At 41.6% G+C, this 17,202-nt stretch overlaps 1 protein-coding gene across 3 annotated transcripts in view; it reads right to left on the reverse strand.

Moving 5' to 3' along the window:
• Positions 1-17,202, reverse strand: part of LOC120052690 (WW domain-containing transcription regulator protein 1-like) — a 76,129-nt gene that overhangs the window by 11,545 nt on the left and 47,382 nt on the right. For all 3 annotated transcript variants that reach the window (XM_038999748.1, XM_038999747.1, XM_038999746.1), the window contains exon 2: positions 1,519-1,655. In XM_038999748.1, coding sequence (XP_038855676.1) covers positions 1,519-1,655 — 137 coding nt within the window. The remainder of the gene's footprint in view (positions 1-1,518; positions 1,656-17,202) is intronic.

Genomic DNA, 17,202 nt, shown 5'->3' on the forward strand with positions numbered 1-17,202 from the left:
CATATCGAGTTTAAACAGGCGGATTTTGATGGGGAATGTTTTATGTTAGATTGATGCTCAGGTGTTTCAATCGACTCAGAAGGTTTAATATGCATAAGCTTCGAACTTATAGTTTCGGTCTTCACTCTTAAGCAATACGCACATGCTCTCCGCTGGCCTCTCTCCCTTAGCTCTTGTGGGATCCCAGGAAAAGAAAGCAAGACTAGAATAGCTTAATGGATACCATGCCTGATGTCATAATGGCGCTTAACATTGGCACTTTTCAGGAGAGTTATGGACTCGCGGGGAGAATGAATAAATACATTTCCGCCCGCTCGTCTATGAATATACGGTTTAAAGAGTAAACATATTTTTTTAACAAGCCATATTAACAAAGAAACTGGTAACTAAGCGTCTTCTGTGTGTGATATTAACAGTTGAACCGCACTTTATTTCTGCCTGCTTGTCCCAAGGTTCCGCAGAGGATATTTGGATTGATGTGATTGGGTAAGCGGCCTCTTGTATTTGCATATAACCACGCGATTGTAGAGGTGGGGTCGGCGTTGCTTCGAGAGAGCGCGAGAAAGAGGTTGCTGAGAGGCAGCTGCGCCCGGTTGATTTTTTTAAAGCTGTCTAAATATAATTGATTGACATTTATATAACAAAATGCGATGTTGTCCGGTCCGGATTGACCCTTCTCTGGGTTCGGACCCAGACCACAGTCTGCCAGTTAAGTTTGGCTGCTATAGCAGTTATTTATTCAGACCCATAAGCCGTCTGCATCTTATTTTAGTCCTATATTATTCAAGCATGTAATTACAATGAAGATAAGGACAACAAAACAAATATAATATAATTTACCTGATGAGCGCGAGGAAGGAATGAAGGTAATACACACGTCGCACAACATTAGGGGAAATATTGTGAAAGGTGGGCTAATGTGTCAGCCTACTAATTATCACGTTTTTTTAAATAGGCCTATTATATTTCAGAATGAAACTAATTCACTAGCCTATAATTGTAACTTTGTAGGCCGCATGTCCTGCACCAGCATTGCATGTTCTCTCCCAGCTTCATGGTTTGAATGAGGTGTGTAATTCCAGTCCATATAATACAATAATAAAGTCCACATCCAAAAAGATTACTGGAGGCTGTTTTATTTATTTACCTAAGAGAGCATACATCGATGAGCTTTTATGTTATTCTGTTGTGCGTAATGTGCGGTGGCCTATAGCCTATCAGAAGTACGCCTATTGAATAACGGCACAATCATTTGGGCTTTATGTAGGGCTCATCTGGCTTTAGGTAGCATCAGCCTTGAGTTTTCATGCAGATCAAAGCTCTGATCAAAGCTCTAATAAAATCCAGACATTTGCATTTGTTTTAGAATTAAACTTCCAGTTTTGGTGGGAAATACCAGGTTACCCGGGAGAAAAGTGATTTATTCTCAGAGTTGAACATTTGTAAAATACCAGGAAAGTATTCAACCCTAGGCTGTGTGTGTGTGTGTGTGTGTGTGTGTGTGTGTGCGACACTAACCGAGGTTGGGCTGGGACAGGGCCATGTTGCGTTGCTGTGGGGTGGCGGAGGGTGGGGGAGCGTGGAGGCTCATCTGATTCATGGCGGCCGTCATGGTCTTACGAGGGTCATGCCAAGTAGTGATCTTCTCCACGTGACTACAGAGAGACAGAGGGAGAAAGAGAAGCAAACATCAGGTTAGACAGGAGAAAAAACTAAACAGAGTTACTACATGTCAGAGATTGTTTCCAGGGTAACAGTCTTCAATTCCTTCCCTTACTCGTCTCCCTTTCCTCATCTCTGTCCCACATCCACATAGTGATTGGGGGGAAAAACAAATAGACACAGAATATAGCAATATCATTTGACGATATCATATCGATTCTATGACTCCAAGTATGGATTCTCAAAATAAACAAAAAACATTAGCTGGTGCTAGTCAGTTGTACCTGCACCAAACCTCGTATTTCTCCATCTCTAGCTTGTTATCAATCTTCTTTTTAAATGGTGAACCTACATGTTTTCAGCACTTTTAAATTCCATGACTGATCAAATTAATTTTCTCGCGGCACTCTCTTGTCCCTCTGCAGCAGAGCAATATGTTTGGAACACCAAATCGCAATATCGAATTGCAATGCATATAGAATCGTGAGAATCTCAATACATATTGTATCGGCACCGTGATAATATTGTATTGTGAGCTCACTGGCATATCCCAGCCCTACACCCACGGCTAGCCTGACGGTAGCTAAGCTACTGTACATGATATTCCTGCCCCGCTGCATTCTTCCATAGGACCACATAAGCAGCAGCAGGCCTAACAGGTGGTTCGTTACCGCAGCTCAGTGGCTCATTATAACTATCACTCTGATCATTATATCATCAGGGATTACACAAGACTAGCAAGAGGCTGCAAGTTTCTGTTGGAATGCCATGATAGAGAGAGAGTACAACAGCCTTTAAATCAGTTTCTACAGACCTGCACTAATACAAGTGTAATTCACTACATGATCAAAAGTATGTGGACACCTGCTCATCGAACATATGGAGTTGGTCTCCCTTTTGCTGCTATAATAGCCTCCACTCTTCTGGGAATGCTTTCCACCAGATGTTGGAACATTGGCAGCAAGTTCCCGCAGCATTCAGCCACAAGAGCATTAGTGAAGTCGGGCACTGATGTTTGGCGATTAGGCCTGGCTCGCAGTCGGCGTTCCAATTCATCCCAAAGGTGTTCGGTGGGGTTGAGGTCAGGTCTCTGTGCAGACCAGTCAAGTTCTTCCACACAGATCTCGACAAACCATTTCTGTACGGACCTCGCTTTGTGCATGGGGACATTGTCATGCTGAAACAGGTAAGGGCCTTCCTCAAACTGTTGCCACAAAGTTGGAAGCACAGAATTGTCTAGAATGTCTTCGTATCCTGTAGCGTTCAGATACTTTTGTATATATAGTGTACGGTACGTTGATAAGAACATGTTTCTGGTGTAATGTTTTTTTGTATCATTGCTAGACTTTTGTCTTAAAAAGGAGAACAACAGTTTTCAGCTGTGCTAACAATTGCAAAAGGGTTTTCTACTGATCAATTAGCCTTTTAAAATGATAAACTTGGATTAGCTAAAAACGTGCCATTGGAACACAGGAGTGATGGTTGCTGATAATGGGCCTCCGTACGCCTATTTAAATATTCCATAAAAAATCTGCCGTTTCCAGCTACAATAGTCATTTACAACAGTAACAATGTCTACACTGTATTTCTGATCAATTTGATGTTATTTTCATGGACAAAAAAAATGTGCTTTTCTTTCAAAAACAAGGACATTTCTAAGTGACCACAAACTTTTATTTATTTATTTATTTATTTATTTATTTATTTATATATATATATATATATATATATATATATATATATATATATATATATATATATATAAAATCAACAGATTCATATCTGTATTCCCAGTCATTTCATATCCATAGATTAGAGCCTAATGAATTTATTTCAATTGACTGATTTCCTTATATGAACTAACTCAGTAAAGTCTTTGAAATTGTTGCGTGTTGCTTTTATATTTTTGTTTAGTTGCGAATGATAACAGTTCCTCTCTCAATTAAAAAAATCTTGCCAACACTCCTCTTCGATAACCACCAAGCCTCGGTGTGAAGTAACATTTTCATGCTCTTATCCCATATCGCCATATGGTTTTGCGAACAGGCGTGCATGATGTAGTTTACAATCGAAGTTACCTGCTGCATAACTCGGAGTTCCGCGCTCAGCTCTTTTGCCACCAGTTGCCGTCAGTGTATTCATTATAGCTCAGTGGGTGTATTATACAATGTGTCCATATGGCAGAGGGAGACACATTATAAACAAGAGTGCAGTTGCCTGCCTGCCATTCCGTGAGAGATTGAGCCCCATGTGTGCAAAAGCCAACCATTCGATCCCATGGAATCTTTTTTTTGTTAATATAGCCACGCAGCACACTGAACATACCCTGTGCAGTTTCATGCTTGGGAACAGAACAATATGTCCTTGTGAAGAACATCCCGACATGTAGCGAGCAAGAGTCAATGCATGGGCATCTCGGCCCTCACAGCTAACGTTCATTTGGAGAACATAAGGTGGGGAGTTTTTGAGTTTCCTCTTGATTGCTAAATATAGCATCAATTCTTAGTTTCACGGTGTTATCTGACAAAAGGTATTGATGTGAGTTTCTGTGCGTCAGCCTCCCCACACATTGTTTTTACCCTATCAATTGCGGCCGGTAATATCAAAGTCTCTGCAATAGTGTGTAGTTTCATAGCGTAGCGGGCTTAGCCATTCACCGTGGAATGATTCAAGTGCAAAGGTCAAGTGAGGTTTTCCCATGATCTAAGGGTGCTCTCTGGTTGAATTTTAACTTTTATATTTGAATAATTTAAATTGAGGTTAAGGTTAACCACATTCCAATGATTTGAGAGACAAACGATATTATAATATACATTTTCGTAGGTTTTTTTAACCAGGATTTTGGAAATTCTCCTGCAACCCCATTTTCATATCAGGCGACCCCTGGCTTGGAAACCCATGCTCTATACATTTCTTGTTTGGTCACAAACTGAAATTAAGCTAGCTATTAGAATTTTACCGATTTCTGCATATTGCACCATGAAGACATTCATTACCTGTAGCTAGTTACATTGTTACTCAAAAGATCAGCCAGGCTGGAACGAGAAAGTACACGCAGGCACGCCAATATGCACACACAGGAAATTGTTGCTCGAGTTCCACAAAATGGATGATAACGTTGCGGATAAAGTTCGGAATGACAATTTCATGTGTACAGCATCTAAAAGACCTGCATCACAATACTGAGACCTTTGGGTGTTCTTGGAGCCTTTGTTCATGTTTTTGGACACCCTGGAACTCCAGAATGACGCTCAGGATGTCAATCGCTGCAGAGGTAAGTTTGTCAAAACCCAGTGAAAATGTAAAAAAAATATATATCTACACCATTCTATAACATGCCATTTACATCAAAAATACAGATTATGTTCCTAAATTGTAAAATTCTCCTTCAAAATGTTCAAGACCAACCAGTTCCCTTAAAGGGCAATAAAGTTATATCTATGTATCCATCTATTATACTGCCATCTCAGTGCAAGGAATGTCAAACTAGTTTGTTTAAAATACAAGGGCCAGGAAGGAGTCTTGATGGCACTGTTAAATAACTGCATGGGACAAGAGACCTGTTCATAGTCTCGTTCATTCCACATTTATATACACCCATAAAAGCCGCACAAATTAACTTTTGCATGACGTGAAAATGAACTGGAGTGTACTTACAGTACCAGTCAAACACAAGGGTTTTTAATTTCTACATTGTAGATTAATAGTGAAGACATCAAAATGATGAAATAACACATATGGAACCATGTAGTAACCAAAAAAGTGTTAAACAAATAAAAATGTATTTTATATTTGAGATTCTTCAAATAGCCACCCTTTGCCTTGATGACAAATTTGCACACTCTTGGCATTCTCACAACGAGCTTTATGAGGTAGTCACCTGAAATGCATTTAAATTAACAGGTGTGCCTTGTTAAAAGTTAATTTGTGGAATGTCTTACCTTAATGCATTTAAGCAAATCAGTTGCATTGTGACAAGGTAGGGGGATATACAGAAGATGGTCTTTTTACCAAATAGGGCTAAGTACATATTATGGCAAGAACAGCTCAAATAAGCAAAGAGAAATGACAGTCCATCATTACTTTAAGACATGAAGGTCAGTCAATTCGTAAAAATGTTAAGAACTTTAAAATTTTAAGTGCAGTCGTAAAACCCATCAAGCGCTATGATGAAACTGGCTCTCATTAGGACCGCCACAGGAAAATAAGACCCAGTTACCTCTGCTGCAGAGGATTGCAGCCCAAATAACAGCTACAGAGTTCAAGTAACAGACATCTCAACATCAACTGCTCAGAGGAGACTGTGTGAATCAGGCCTTCATGGTCGAAATGCTTCAAAGAAACCACTACTAAAGGACACCAATAAGAAGAAGAGATTTCTTGGGCTAAGAAACACAAGCAATGGACATTAGACAGGTGGAAATCTGTCCTTTGGTCTGATGAGTCCAAATTTGAGATTGCGTCTCACAAAGACACAGAGTAGGTGAACGGATGATCTCTGCATGTGTGGTTCCCACCGTGAAGCATGGAGGAGGAGGTGTGATGGTGCTTAGCTGGTGACACTGATTTATTTAGAATTCAAGGCACACTTAACCAGCATGGCTACCACAGCATTCTGCAGCGATACGCTATCCCATCTGGTTTGTGCTTAGTGGGACTATCATTTGTTTTTCAACAGGACAATGACCCTACACACCTCCAGGCTGTGTAAAGGCTATTTGACAAAGGAGAGTGATGGAGTGCTGCATCAGATGACCTGGCCTCCACAATCACCCAACCTCAACCCAACTGAGATGGTTTGAGATGAGTTGGACCGCAGAGTGAAGGAAAAGCAGCCAACTAGTGCTCAGCATATGTGGGAACTTTTGGAAAAGCATTCCAGGTGAAGCTGGTTGAGAGAATGCCAAGAGTGTGCAAAGCTGTAATCAAGGGTGGCTACATTGAAGAATCTTAAATATAAAATATATTTTGATTTGTTTAACACTTTTGTTAATTACTACATGATTCCATCTGTTATTTCATAGTTTTGATGTCTTCACTATTATTCTACAATGTAGAAAATAGTAAAAATAAAGAAAAGCCCTAGAATGAGTAGGTGTGTCCAAACTTTTGGCAGGTACTGTAGATAAATACAATCAAGAGAATAACACTAAAAAGCTAGGTTTAATAAACTGTTTACAATGGACACTAAATAGTCAGTCAGAGTGGTGCGGTGTGAGGGCATAAAGGGCTTCCCACACCATGTTGTGACTCACAGAGGCACACTGGGAAGGTAAAAGCCACTTCCTGTTACTCTAACCCAGTCAGGAAGAATCCACTGTGGGGTTAGTCACCAGAAGCAACAGGGCCCCAAAAAAACAACACCGAACTGAGATGTAGATTACCGGACATTGCTCTGTGATTTACTGCAACAGTGAGAAACATTTTGTTGAGTCAGTATAATCATGTTTACTCTGAAAAAACAGTGGTCAAAAGCCTTTGCTAATGTAGAGAGAATACCAACAGACATGCTTCCAAAAAGTGAAAGTGTATTTCAATATCAAACCTCAGTTGCAGCCACTCCAGATGCTCCATCATAACACAGAGACAGAGGCTAAACACCAAACATGGTAGTAGGCCCTAATCTGGGTCAGGCTCTAAATTATTATTGCGGCCTGCAGCTCTAAGTAACCACAAGTCTCCAGTAAGACAACTAGCTGCGGTGCTGAGTGTGTGTGTGTGTGTGTGTGTGTGTGTGTGTGTGTGTGTGTGTCTGTGTGTGTGAGAGAGAGAGAGAGAGAGAGAGAGAGAGAGACATCAGAGGAAAGGCTGATTAACGTTTTTAAGACGTGGGGCGGCAGAGCGTCGCTCTTCAGGGCAGATTTATGAAAGGTATGTGGGAGAGTTGGATGAAGTTGCCTCTAGACACTGATCAAAGGTCAGTTTGTGTTTCCCCTAAATAGTTAAGGGTAGAACTTGGAGAGGGTAGGCTTATCCTAGATCTGTGCCTGGGGTGGGGGTTGCCTGGTGGACATCAGATCACCGCAGGGCCTCCGGCTATGTGGAGGGGATGGGATTGACCCCTGAATTAAGGCCCATGCCTTTTAACTAGGCCTCACTCTGGAGGAGTTATCTTCTACTACTTATTGGTTTCCACGTGGGTGATTGAAAGCTCTACGAGGAGAAATTAATTAAAGAAAACAAACTAGGTTTTTATCTGTGGATGAATTGTCAGAGTAGAGAACACACAATTTTGTATGACCCAAAATGGGTCAGAATTCTACAAACATCTAGCAAAAAAAGGACCATATGCATTTCAGCTTAAATAAGAACCCAATGTTTATCTCCCAGGACAAATTAACTAGCAACATCAAGCTAGCTAAATGTCCATGAATGTGTAATGCGTTTCGACCTATCCCCAAATTAATATAGTTGGTTCACAGTTGGTTTTGGTATTTTAAACTGCGTGTCATGAACGTGTCTGGGTGGGGATAGATAAAATCAACATGCGCACGATGGCGCACTCGCAGTGCCGGTTTCGTTAAGGTGTTAAGTGGGAATATCTCACCAGGGGAGGACCCTCATCCTCAGTGATTTTTATAAAAATAGTGAAAACTTAGTTATCCTTAATGGAATAAAACTATACTAACAATTATATATTCAGGTCACCAAATAATTGATTAAAACACACTGTTTTGCAATGAAGGTCACCTCAACAGTCACCTCAACAGCACTCTGTAGGGTAGCACTATGGTGTAGCCGGAGGACAGCTAGTTTCCATCCTCCTCTGGGTACCTTTACATCAATACAAAAACCTGGAGGCTCGTGGTTCTCACCCCCTTCCATAGACTTACACAGTAATGATTAGAACATCCGTAGGACCTCCCCAACCCATCAGAGCTCTTAGGGGATAGACATTGTCCACCCAATCAAAGGATCAGAGAATTAATCTTGTACTGAAAGCATAAGATACTTCTAGCTAGCACTAGAGAGTGCATAAAATGTGATGAGTAACTGATGCAAAGAGAGAGAGAAATACAATAGTATAACAAATTCATTCATTCAAAAATGAATGCGAAGCGAGCGAGAAAGAGCTATCTAGATTTCATAATTTATTTCACTTTCACATGCAGCTAGCTAGTTTAGCCTACTCAAACACCCAGCTCAAACAGAGAGGGATGCTATGTTAGCTAGCTGGTTATGGCTATCCCAACATTGGAACTGTTCCAAGTCAAGGAACATTTTAGATTTTTATTAATTTATTAAACCGCGGCACAACTGTGTAACTGCTCAACTGCTTGCTGACTGTACACTGTACTGCATGTTTGTAGCGGGTTTACTCCAATCATGTTAGTTCTAGTAGCTATGTTGACTATGACGTTAGCTAATATGTAGGCTGTGTGTAGCGGTTAGCGGTTATGATATGAAGGTTTGGCTTGGAAAGGTTTTTTCACCTGGTCACAGACAGCTGATGTGTTGTGCACTGGAGTCCACAAGTGAATGGAAAAGGTGAAAGTAGGAGAGCTCAATCAAAGGAATCATGCTGTTTGTATGTGGCTGCTATGAAAGTTAACTGTGTTTGATCAGGATTGTATTCATTCTGACGATTCTGTTGAAAAACATTTCTTAAAAAGGAAGCAAACAGAATGAAAGGAGATAAACATACCTGAATTTGTCCAATAGGAACTCTCGTTTGCAACTGTTGGACCAATGATTACACCCTAGATCAGCTAGATGCAGGCAAGACGGTGCAAAGCGGTATTAAATGTGTCAATGTGTGTAAACTTTCATTTAAAGACTAGGATGTAGCAATCTCATGATGGGTACAGGGAACATTTGAATATGAATTCAAATATGAATGACAGTCATCCAATATGCTCTAACAGAAATAAGGCCACGCTCATAAAAAAAAAATGTCCTCATCTTAAATGGCACCAACCACCACTGCTCCTCACCTCTGAACAGCAGTGGATCAGCTCTCTTTTCCCTTTTCTTTCAAAGCAGAAAGCAGGTGATCCTGTCCTCTTGCCAAGTTGAACCTGAAGATCCGGCGTTAAAGCCATCACCAGGATGGCACAGTGTCAGAATCAGGAAAACACATGAACAGGGGCTTGCATAAGCCTGCAGGGGGCTGAGTTGTTGGGTAGGCCTGGGGGGCTTCGTGTGGCGGTGTTTGGGAAAGAGAAGCACATTGTTTACAGAGGAAATGGGAACAATGGCTGGAGCAACGGTAAGGGATGGCCTTGCAGGCTGAAACAACAGTCCCCATCTGTTGCACGCCACCACACACAAACGATCCCACTGGACTGTCTCTAGCACACCTCATAACTCACAGGACTTCAGTATAAACAGTCTCTCTCCGTCCTCTTCCTCCCTAGCCTCCCTGTTTACGCCAGCGCTCCACAGACCAACAGGGCCTTGTGTGTACATAACCTACTGAGGGGCTGGATCTACACGTAACAGCAACACACTATGGTACTCATCTTCCCCATTTGTTTGAGATTGATGCCTGCAATGCATTTAAATCTCTGCCTGCATGACAATGTATGAGAATGTGAGGAAAGCCAGAGTGGTTAAGGGCTAAATCACAGCAGAAAAATGGCGGAGCTCACTATTTACTTTGGGAAAAGTGGGGCGGGGGGATACTAGCTCCTCTTCTGAGTATTGCTGTTGTTGTTGCCGAGTGTTGTCCTTTTGTGTTTCATATTTACGGTATGGGAGGGAGGAGGGAATGAGGGGCTTGAGAGGTGCTGGGTTGTCCCGTCCGGCTGCCCCTCACATGCTGGAGAGCCAGCAGTGTCTCTATAAATACACTGCCTACGAGGCTGGCAAGCAGGCAGCTGCTGCTCACACACACACACACACACACACTTAGTGTATTCATGGTACACACACATTAAGCCATACAAGGCCAGTGATACAAGTTATGTAAGTGAATAAGTGGTTAATGTGATGGCTCTATGATTGCCACCATGTAGTGTTATGGGAGGTGGGAGTACATATTGTAGGTGGTCTAACTGCTACATGGCTCAACATCAGACACAGTTCAGACACTGTTAACAACTCATCCTGAACTAAGGGAATTTGTCCGACTTGGAGCCATGGAGACGTCAAGACACCAGACATTGTTTGGTTCCCTCCACGACATTGCCAGACAGGCACTGTAACTACGGTGATACACACTGGGCAATATGGAGAGCCTTTAGATGTACACAGTTAGGCAAACTATCCTCCATACTGGTGCCAAATGTTTAATCAAATCAGCACAATACCATTCTGATTCACATTCTCACTAGAATGTAACCAGTCTTAGAATGGAACCTGAAACCCCAACACATAGTTTACTATTGTTACCCTGTGTAGGCGTTATCTAGGTCTCGTCTGGTGTTGTTATGTGTACATGTTAATCTATCCTTTGCCTCTTACATGGACATGAACAAGCCCACTGGTTCATCAGGTTAAGCCTAAAAGCTGGCTTTTCTCTCAGTATACATCCAGAACCTGCTCTGATTGGTCTGCCTTCTGCTAATTTCTTGTCTAATAGAGAGCCTACAGGCCTTCTCCATATCACATTCAACTTTCATTAAGCCAAAACACTAAAGTTTCTCTATGGCTGCATGAAGACAATAGCAGACTGAGTGCAGGGGTTATTATAAGAGACCACTATGGGGCCTTGTTGAAGACCATGACAATGCAATGTAAGGTAAAATGGTGGGGAAATGGTTACAGTAGAAGTATATGTAAATATGGAGATCGGGTGGCAGCCTACATTATAGGCCTATAGCTGAATGCTGAGGACTGTTTTGTGTGAAACCACACTGGATTTTGTCTGATTGTGATGTTGTACGCTGATAAACCCAGAGGCACAGATTGTGCTGCTTTCTGAGATCCAGTGATAAGAGAAAAACTGAGATGGACATACAATGGTACAATAACTGCCCTGACATAGAGACTACTCTACATCCTACACCCTCTCCAACACTCTCTATTATAAAAGAACAGACACGGGATGACGGTTTAACAACAAAAAATCAGATTTGGAGTTTAGGAAGGCGAATGGTTACAATAACACACACACACACACACACACACACACACGTTATGGTAAAACAATGTCCTATATGTAATTAAAGGTCGTCTGAATCACTGAACCACACCAGAAAGTGACCGGGCCTTGTTGGAATGAACAGCATTCCCGTTCCCTCTCTGTAACCTTAAATCAGAGGCCGGCATAAAGGTGCGGATTGCTTTCCCATTCAGCCCAGGCTCCAGAGCTCTGGTTACAAGGAGAATCCCCCATGTCATCCACACAATGGAAATCCAACACTGACTTTAGAGGACTGGGTCTCTATGGGAATAGGAGTCTCGCTGTCTGTCTATCTATGGCTAAACGCTGTATTTCAGGGGCTGAAGACTTGCCCAAACTAATAGGAAACCATAGAATTCTAACAAGAATAGTATTAGCTATATATCTACGGCAGTGTTTCCCAAACTCGGTCCTGTGGACCCCAAGGTGTGCATTTTGGGGTTTTTGTCCAAGCACTATAGCAGATTAAAATTATAAAAGTTTGATGAGTTGATTATTTGAGTCAGCTGTATAGTGCTAGGCCAAAAACCAAAATGTGTATTCCTTGGGGTCCCCTAGCCTAAAGATCAAGATCTTCAGTTCTCTGTAAGGTCTGAGCGGCAGGCTGCCATGATCAGGACACTGCGGAGCCGCTGCGAGATATGGCTTGGAAAACATACCTCAATCCAGGGATGGGAGAGGGCACTGTACTCTTAATTATCCCATTATCCAAAATTATACATTGAGAAGATTGAAATACTGAGTTTTTAATTAAACTGCCGTTTTTTGTTAGCATGCTAGGCTAGCTAATGCTAAATCAACCCATTGGATTCGACAACACTTCCAGCAGCAACTCACCCCAATGCAAGACGTTGCATTTTCATGGAATCCAAAGGGCTGCTATAGCATTAGATAGCCTAGCATGCTGTCAAAAACTGCATTTTAATTTGAAACCAGCAGTATTCCAATCTTCTCGATTCACCATTCTGGGATAATTAGGAGTACAGGAGACACATTCCATCCCTGGATTTTCCCAGCCATATACCGCGCCGGACTCTGGTTGTCCACATTGTGGCATAGCACCGTTTCGACTAGAGAGAAGAAATTAACGAAAGTCGCATTCTGGCTAGCGGTCCCCAGAACCAAGTTTGGGAAAAGCTGATCTCTGGGTTTCTAAGGGAAAACATCCTCAGATAGATAGCCTTAATGGCCTTCCATCAATTGGAGGGTTTCTTGAATTCCAACAACCCAAAAATGACAATATCAGAAGGGCTCGGATTCAGAGTTCTCTGGGTTTGTTGTGGAATGTTACACTGGACAGCAGCTGAAAATCGTATTCAATTACATTAGAACAAAGAGGAGAGGAGTGGCAAGGGAGGAAGTGGAATGTGACTTGCTAATAATAGGCCTTCCCATTCGCCAGGCCTGCCTGCCTGCCCCGGCCTGGCTGCCAGCAGGGATAAATAGCGCTAGCTGGCTTGACACAGGAAGAGACCAGACTGCCATTTTCCCTGAGACATGTTAGGGCTAGCAGCTACTAGCCCCGACTGACCACAGTCAGAGATGCACCGTAGGTTAGCACAAAAACCTCTATGAAGCACTATAGAACGACCAATATGGATTTTTTTTTAGGGCTGATGCCAAAACCGATTTTTGGGGGTCAAGGTCTATACTTTAGGCCGATATTCAATATCATTACATTTGAAAATTTGGATGACAACATTTCCCAGAGACAGCCATGTCATTAATGTATCAATATGAAAATCAAATAATACATTTGACTTTGTTTGTACCAATCTAACTACATAACGGTAATAATCTTATTTGAATGTCTTGACAAACTGGGTAAATTAAGATGGAATGGGCCTACTCGAAACACAGACAAAGGCATTTTCAATAGGAGTGTGTGCATGCATTGAGTTATTGGGTTTTCCTGGCTGATCAGTGGAGTCTAGGATGCTACAGATGACAAACAATCTGTTTGCCCTCCATTTGCATAGAAGCATCACATTATGATGTTCTTCCAAACAGGCGTGACATGCTGGAGTGATGCTTCAATGCAAATGTTGTTGATCATAGGCTCTGCTGATAGTTTGAAAATATAAAATAACATCTATTCAATGCAAATGGGTCCAACGTAACGTCATGACTTGTGATCACGGATGCTTATGAAACTAGTATATTTTGTAGTTTTCCATGATCGGGATATTTTTTTTTCTCCAGCTGTCACAACGCATCTCTAAACAACTCAGCTGCCAGGACGAAATTTGAAATAACTCAAATGGCTCGTTCAGCTATCTGTCAAGAAATAGGTGGGCTGTAAACTAGGGCTGTGGCGGTCATGAAATTGTCAGCCGGTGATTGTCAAGCAAATAGCAGTCGGTCTCACGGTAATTGACCGTAAATTAACAAAACACACTTACCATCTCCTGGCTTCCACACATGATGCAGACCTTTGGAACATCTACATTTTAAAAAGTCTAAGAAATCCATGTAATATAGCCTACACCATCACAATAAATCCATTATTTATTTTAGACCGGTCTAAAGAAACATGATATGAAGAAAATGTAGTCTAATTCAGAACAGAATAGCATACTCAGTTGTCCTTATGTTCGGTCCTGATGTGGCTATGCCAAATGGCTGTGTGCTACACTAGTTCATTTTGCAAACAAGATTTGCATTATTTTATAGTATGAAGAATACAATTGAACAAAGCTGAATAAAATATAAATATTTTCTCCAAATGATTTGAGGGAGTGCGCGCATGTGGCTATTCTGTGTTGAGCGGTTAACAAAGAAATAGGTACTCCTATATGCTCAATTTAGAGTTAGTGTAACTTTAGTTGATACAATGTATTACAAATCTAAACATGTATAAGGCTGCATCATGCGATTGATGATTTGAAAAAAGTTGCTTGAAGGCATGAGCTCTGCTTTGTTTTTTTGTGCAGGCTGTACACACTTCATTAGTCTCTCATTCACAATTTGACAAGCACTTGATCATTTTTATTTAACCTTTAGTCAGTTAATTACAAATTCTTATTTTACAATGACGGCCTACCCCAGCCAAATCCTCCCCTAACTCGAATGACACTGGGCCAATTGTGTGCCGCCCTATGGGACTCCCGATCACGGCCGGTTGTGAAACAGCACGGGATCGAACCAGGGTCTGTAGTAACGCCTCTACCACTGAGATGCAGTGCCAAGTGCCACTCGGGAGCCCCCAATAATTCCTTATCTTTACATATATTAAATAAAGTACACTACCATTCAAACGTTTGGGGTCACTTAGAAATGTCCTTGTTTTTGAAAGAAAAGCACGTTTTTTTGTCCATTAAAATAATATCAAATTGATCAGAAATACAGTGTAGACCTTGTTAATGTTGTAAATGACTATTGTAGCTGGAAACGGCAGATTGTTTATGGAATCTGGCACGTTGTGTTAGCTAATCCATGTTTATCATTTTAAAAGGCTAATTGATCATTAGAAAACCCGAGTCGCGTTCTGTCTGAATGACTCCAATCTGCCCATAGTTTGAGAAGTGAGAACACACACACACACGAGCGCTGACCTTCAGCATTCTTTAGGTAGCTAACCCTATTGCCAACCTTTATTTAAGCATTTTAAAACACTTCCATCTTTCCCTATTACGACAATCATCTAATCTGACTATCAACTGTCGATTTACGGATACGATTGCGGCTGGTCATATCAGCACACTAGTAAATAGCTAGCATTACACCGCAAGTCAGATGGCTTTGTTGACGAAAACGGTGCATGTTCAAAATGATAACCATCTAAGGGTAGCTAGCTATGTTAGCTATTAGATCCTATCTCACATATGTCAGAGTCAAGGCCCGCGGGCCACATCCGGCCCGCGAGAAGGTTTTTTACGGCCCCTGGGATGATCTTGATTTATTATTAGAACCGGCCCGCAGACCGCAGCAAGCCGGCAGCCCGCAGATCTTTTACACGCACCAATACTACATTTCCCACAATGCAACGGAAAATTGCTATTATTGTTTTTTTCTTTGAAGTAAATTTAGCCCACTTTTGCTAAAATAGAAAATATAGGCTACTGATGGTGCCTTGAATACCGGTTTCTTTCATTTAATGTTCATGTTATGGGGATTTTTATATAAAGGAAATTTGTCTTTTGTGTCTGTTGAAAATTAAAGATTACTGACAGAGCCATAAGAAAATATTGCTTTATTTATCTGATCATATTGGAATATATTTGTTAGGTTTTCAGTAGGTTCAATTAGGTTCACTAGACTATACGCGTCATTTAAAAATTTTTCAATGAACATTCGAACAGTCCGGCCCTCGGCTTGTAGCTAAATTTTTTATTTGGCCCTCCGTCCATTTGACTTTGACACCCCTGTCCTATCTGATAGCTTAGCACCATGTTTACCTAGACAGCTAGCTAGCATAGTAGCTAATATAGCTAGCTAACACCACATAAAATGGTTAGTTATCGTAATCTTTGCTAACCGGTCACATAGCTCTCTGCTTAGCTATCTTGTTAGTGAATTAACTAAACAAATATTTGCAACAGGAGGAGTTCGAATTTGGTCACTGTGTCAATTCATCCATTTCTCAATAATGCACCTTTCTGTTGGAGAATGAGCTAGCTTGCTGCTGCTGCTGATTTTCTCACCTAGACATTCCTCGGCATTGTGCAGTGCTCGTAGCTCAGGCGGTGAGTGGCGGGTGGCATAGTAGCAGCTTAACTATGTACAGGGACTATGGGCAAAGCCGATAGAGAAGGGCCGATAGCCAAGAATACAAAAGGCCAATATATCGGACAATTACTGTCGTTCTCTAGTTAGCACCAAATGTGATGAAAGAATTGTAGTTTAGGGTTAGTTGGGGTAGTTCTCTTATTGGAGCTTTGGTGCCAACATGGCGCCCGTTAGAATTCTACATCTCAAACAAAGTTTGCCAATGTTTGAAACAACAAATTAATGGGAGGAAAAGCATTATGTTGGGCAGCAACAGTCATTTGTGTATCAAGGTCAATATTATGGTGATATTAGTTGGAAATTATATCCATAAATATCATTGGTCGAATGGAAAGTTTAACCAGTTCCCCCTCAGATCTACCTCATCTGTGGCAAAGCACTATGGGTGGCTCCTCTTGTTACTGCTGGGGACAACTGGTGGTTTGGGAGAGGTGAGAGGGGAAAGAGGGGTTGAGTGTGGAGGGGTAGGGGGCGAGTGGGCGCAATATAAATGGCAGCTGTTGATGGGCCGTCTAACTATAGACCTGTAGCTGGCTAGGCTTGGTGGTGCAAGACACATTCTCTCTCTCACACACAAACACACCCCATGGAGGAAGAGGGACCAGACCTACCTTCACCTGAAAATGGCAGTATTTAACTGTCCACCTACACACCCCTACCCTGTATAAACACTCATATATCATCACAACCTAAGAGAGCACAGTTGTGACTTCAAGACTGTTGAGTCAAGGCTCTAAAACACAGAC

Source organism: Salvelinus namaycush, chromosome 8 (genome assembly GCF_016432855.1).
Source record: "Salvelinus namaycush isolate Seneca chromosome 8, SaNama_1.0, whole genome shotgun sequence".
Classification (NCBI taxonomy): domain Eukaryota; kingdom Metazoa; phylum Chordata; class Actinopteri; order Salmoniformes; family Salmonidae; genus Salvelinus; species Salvelinus namaycush.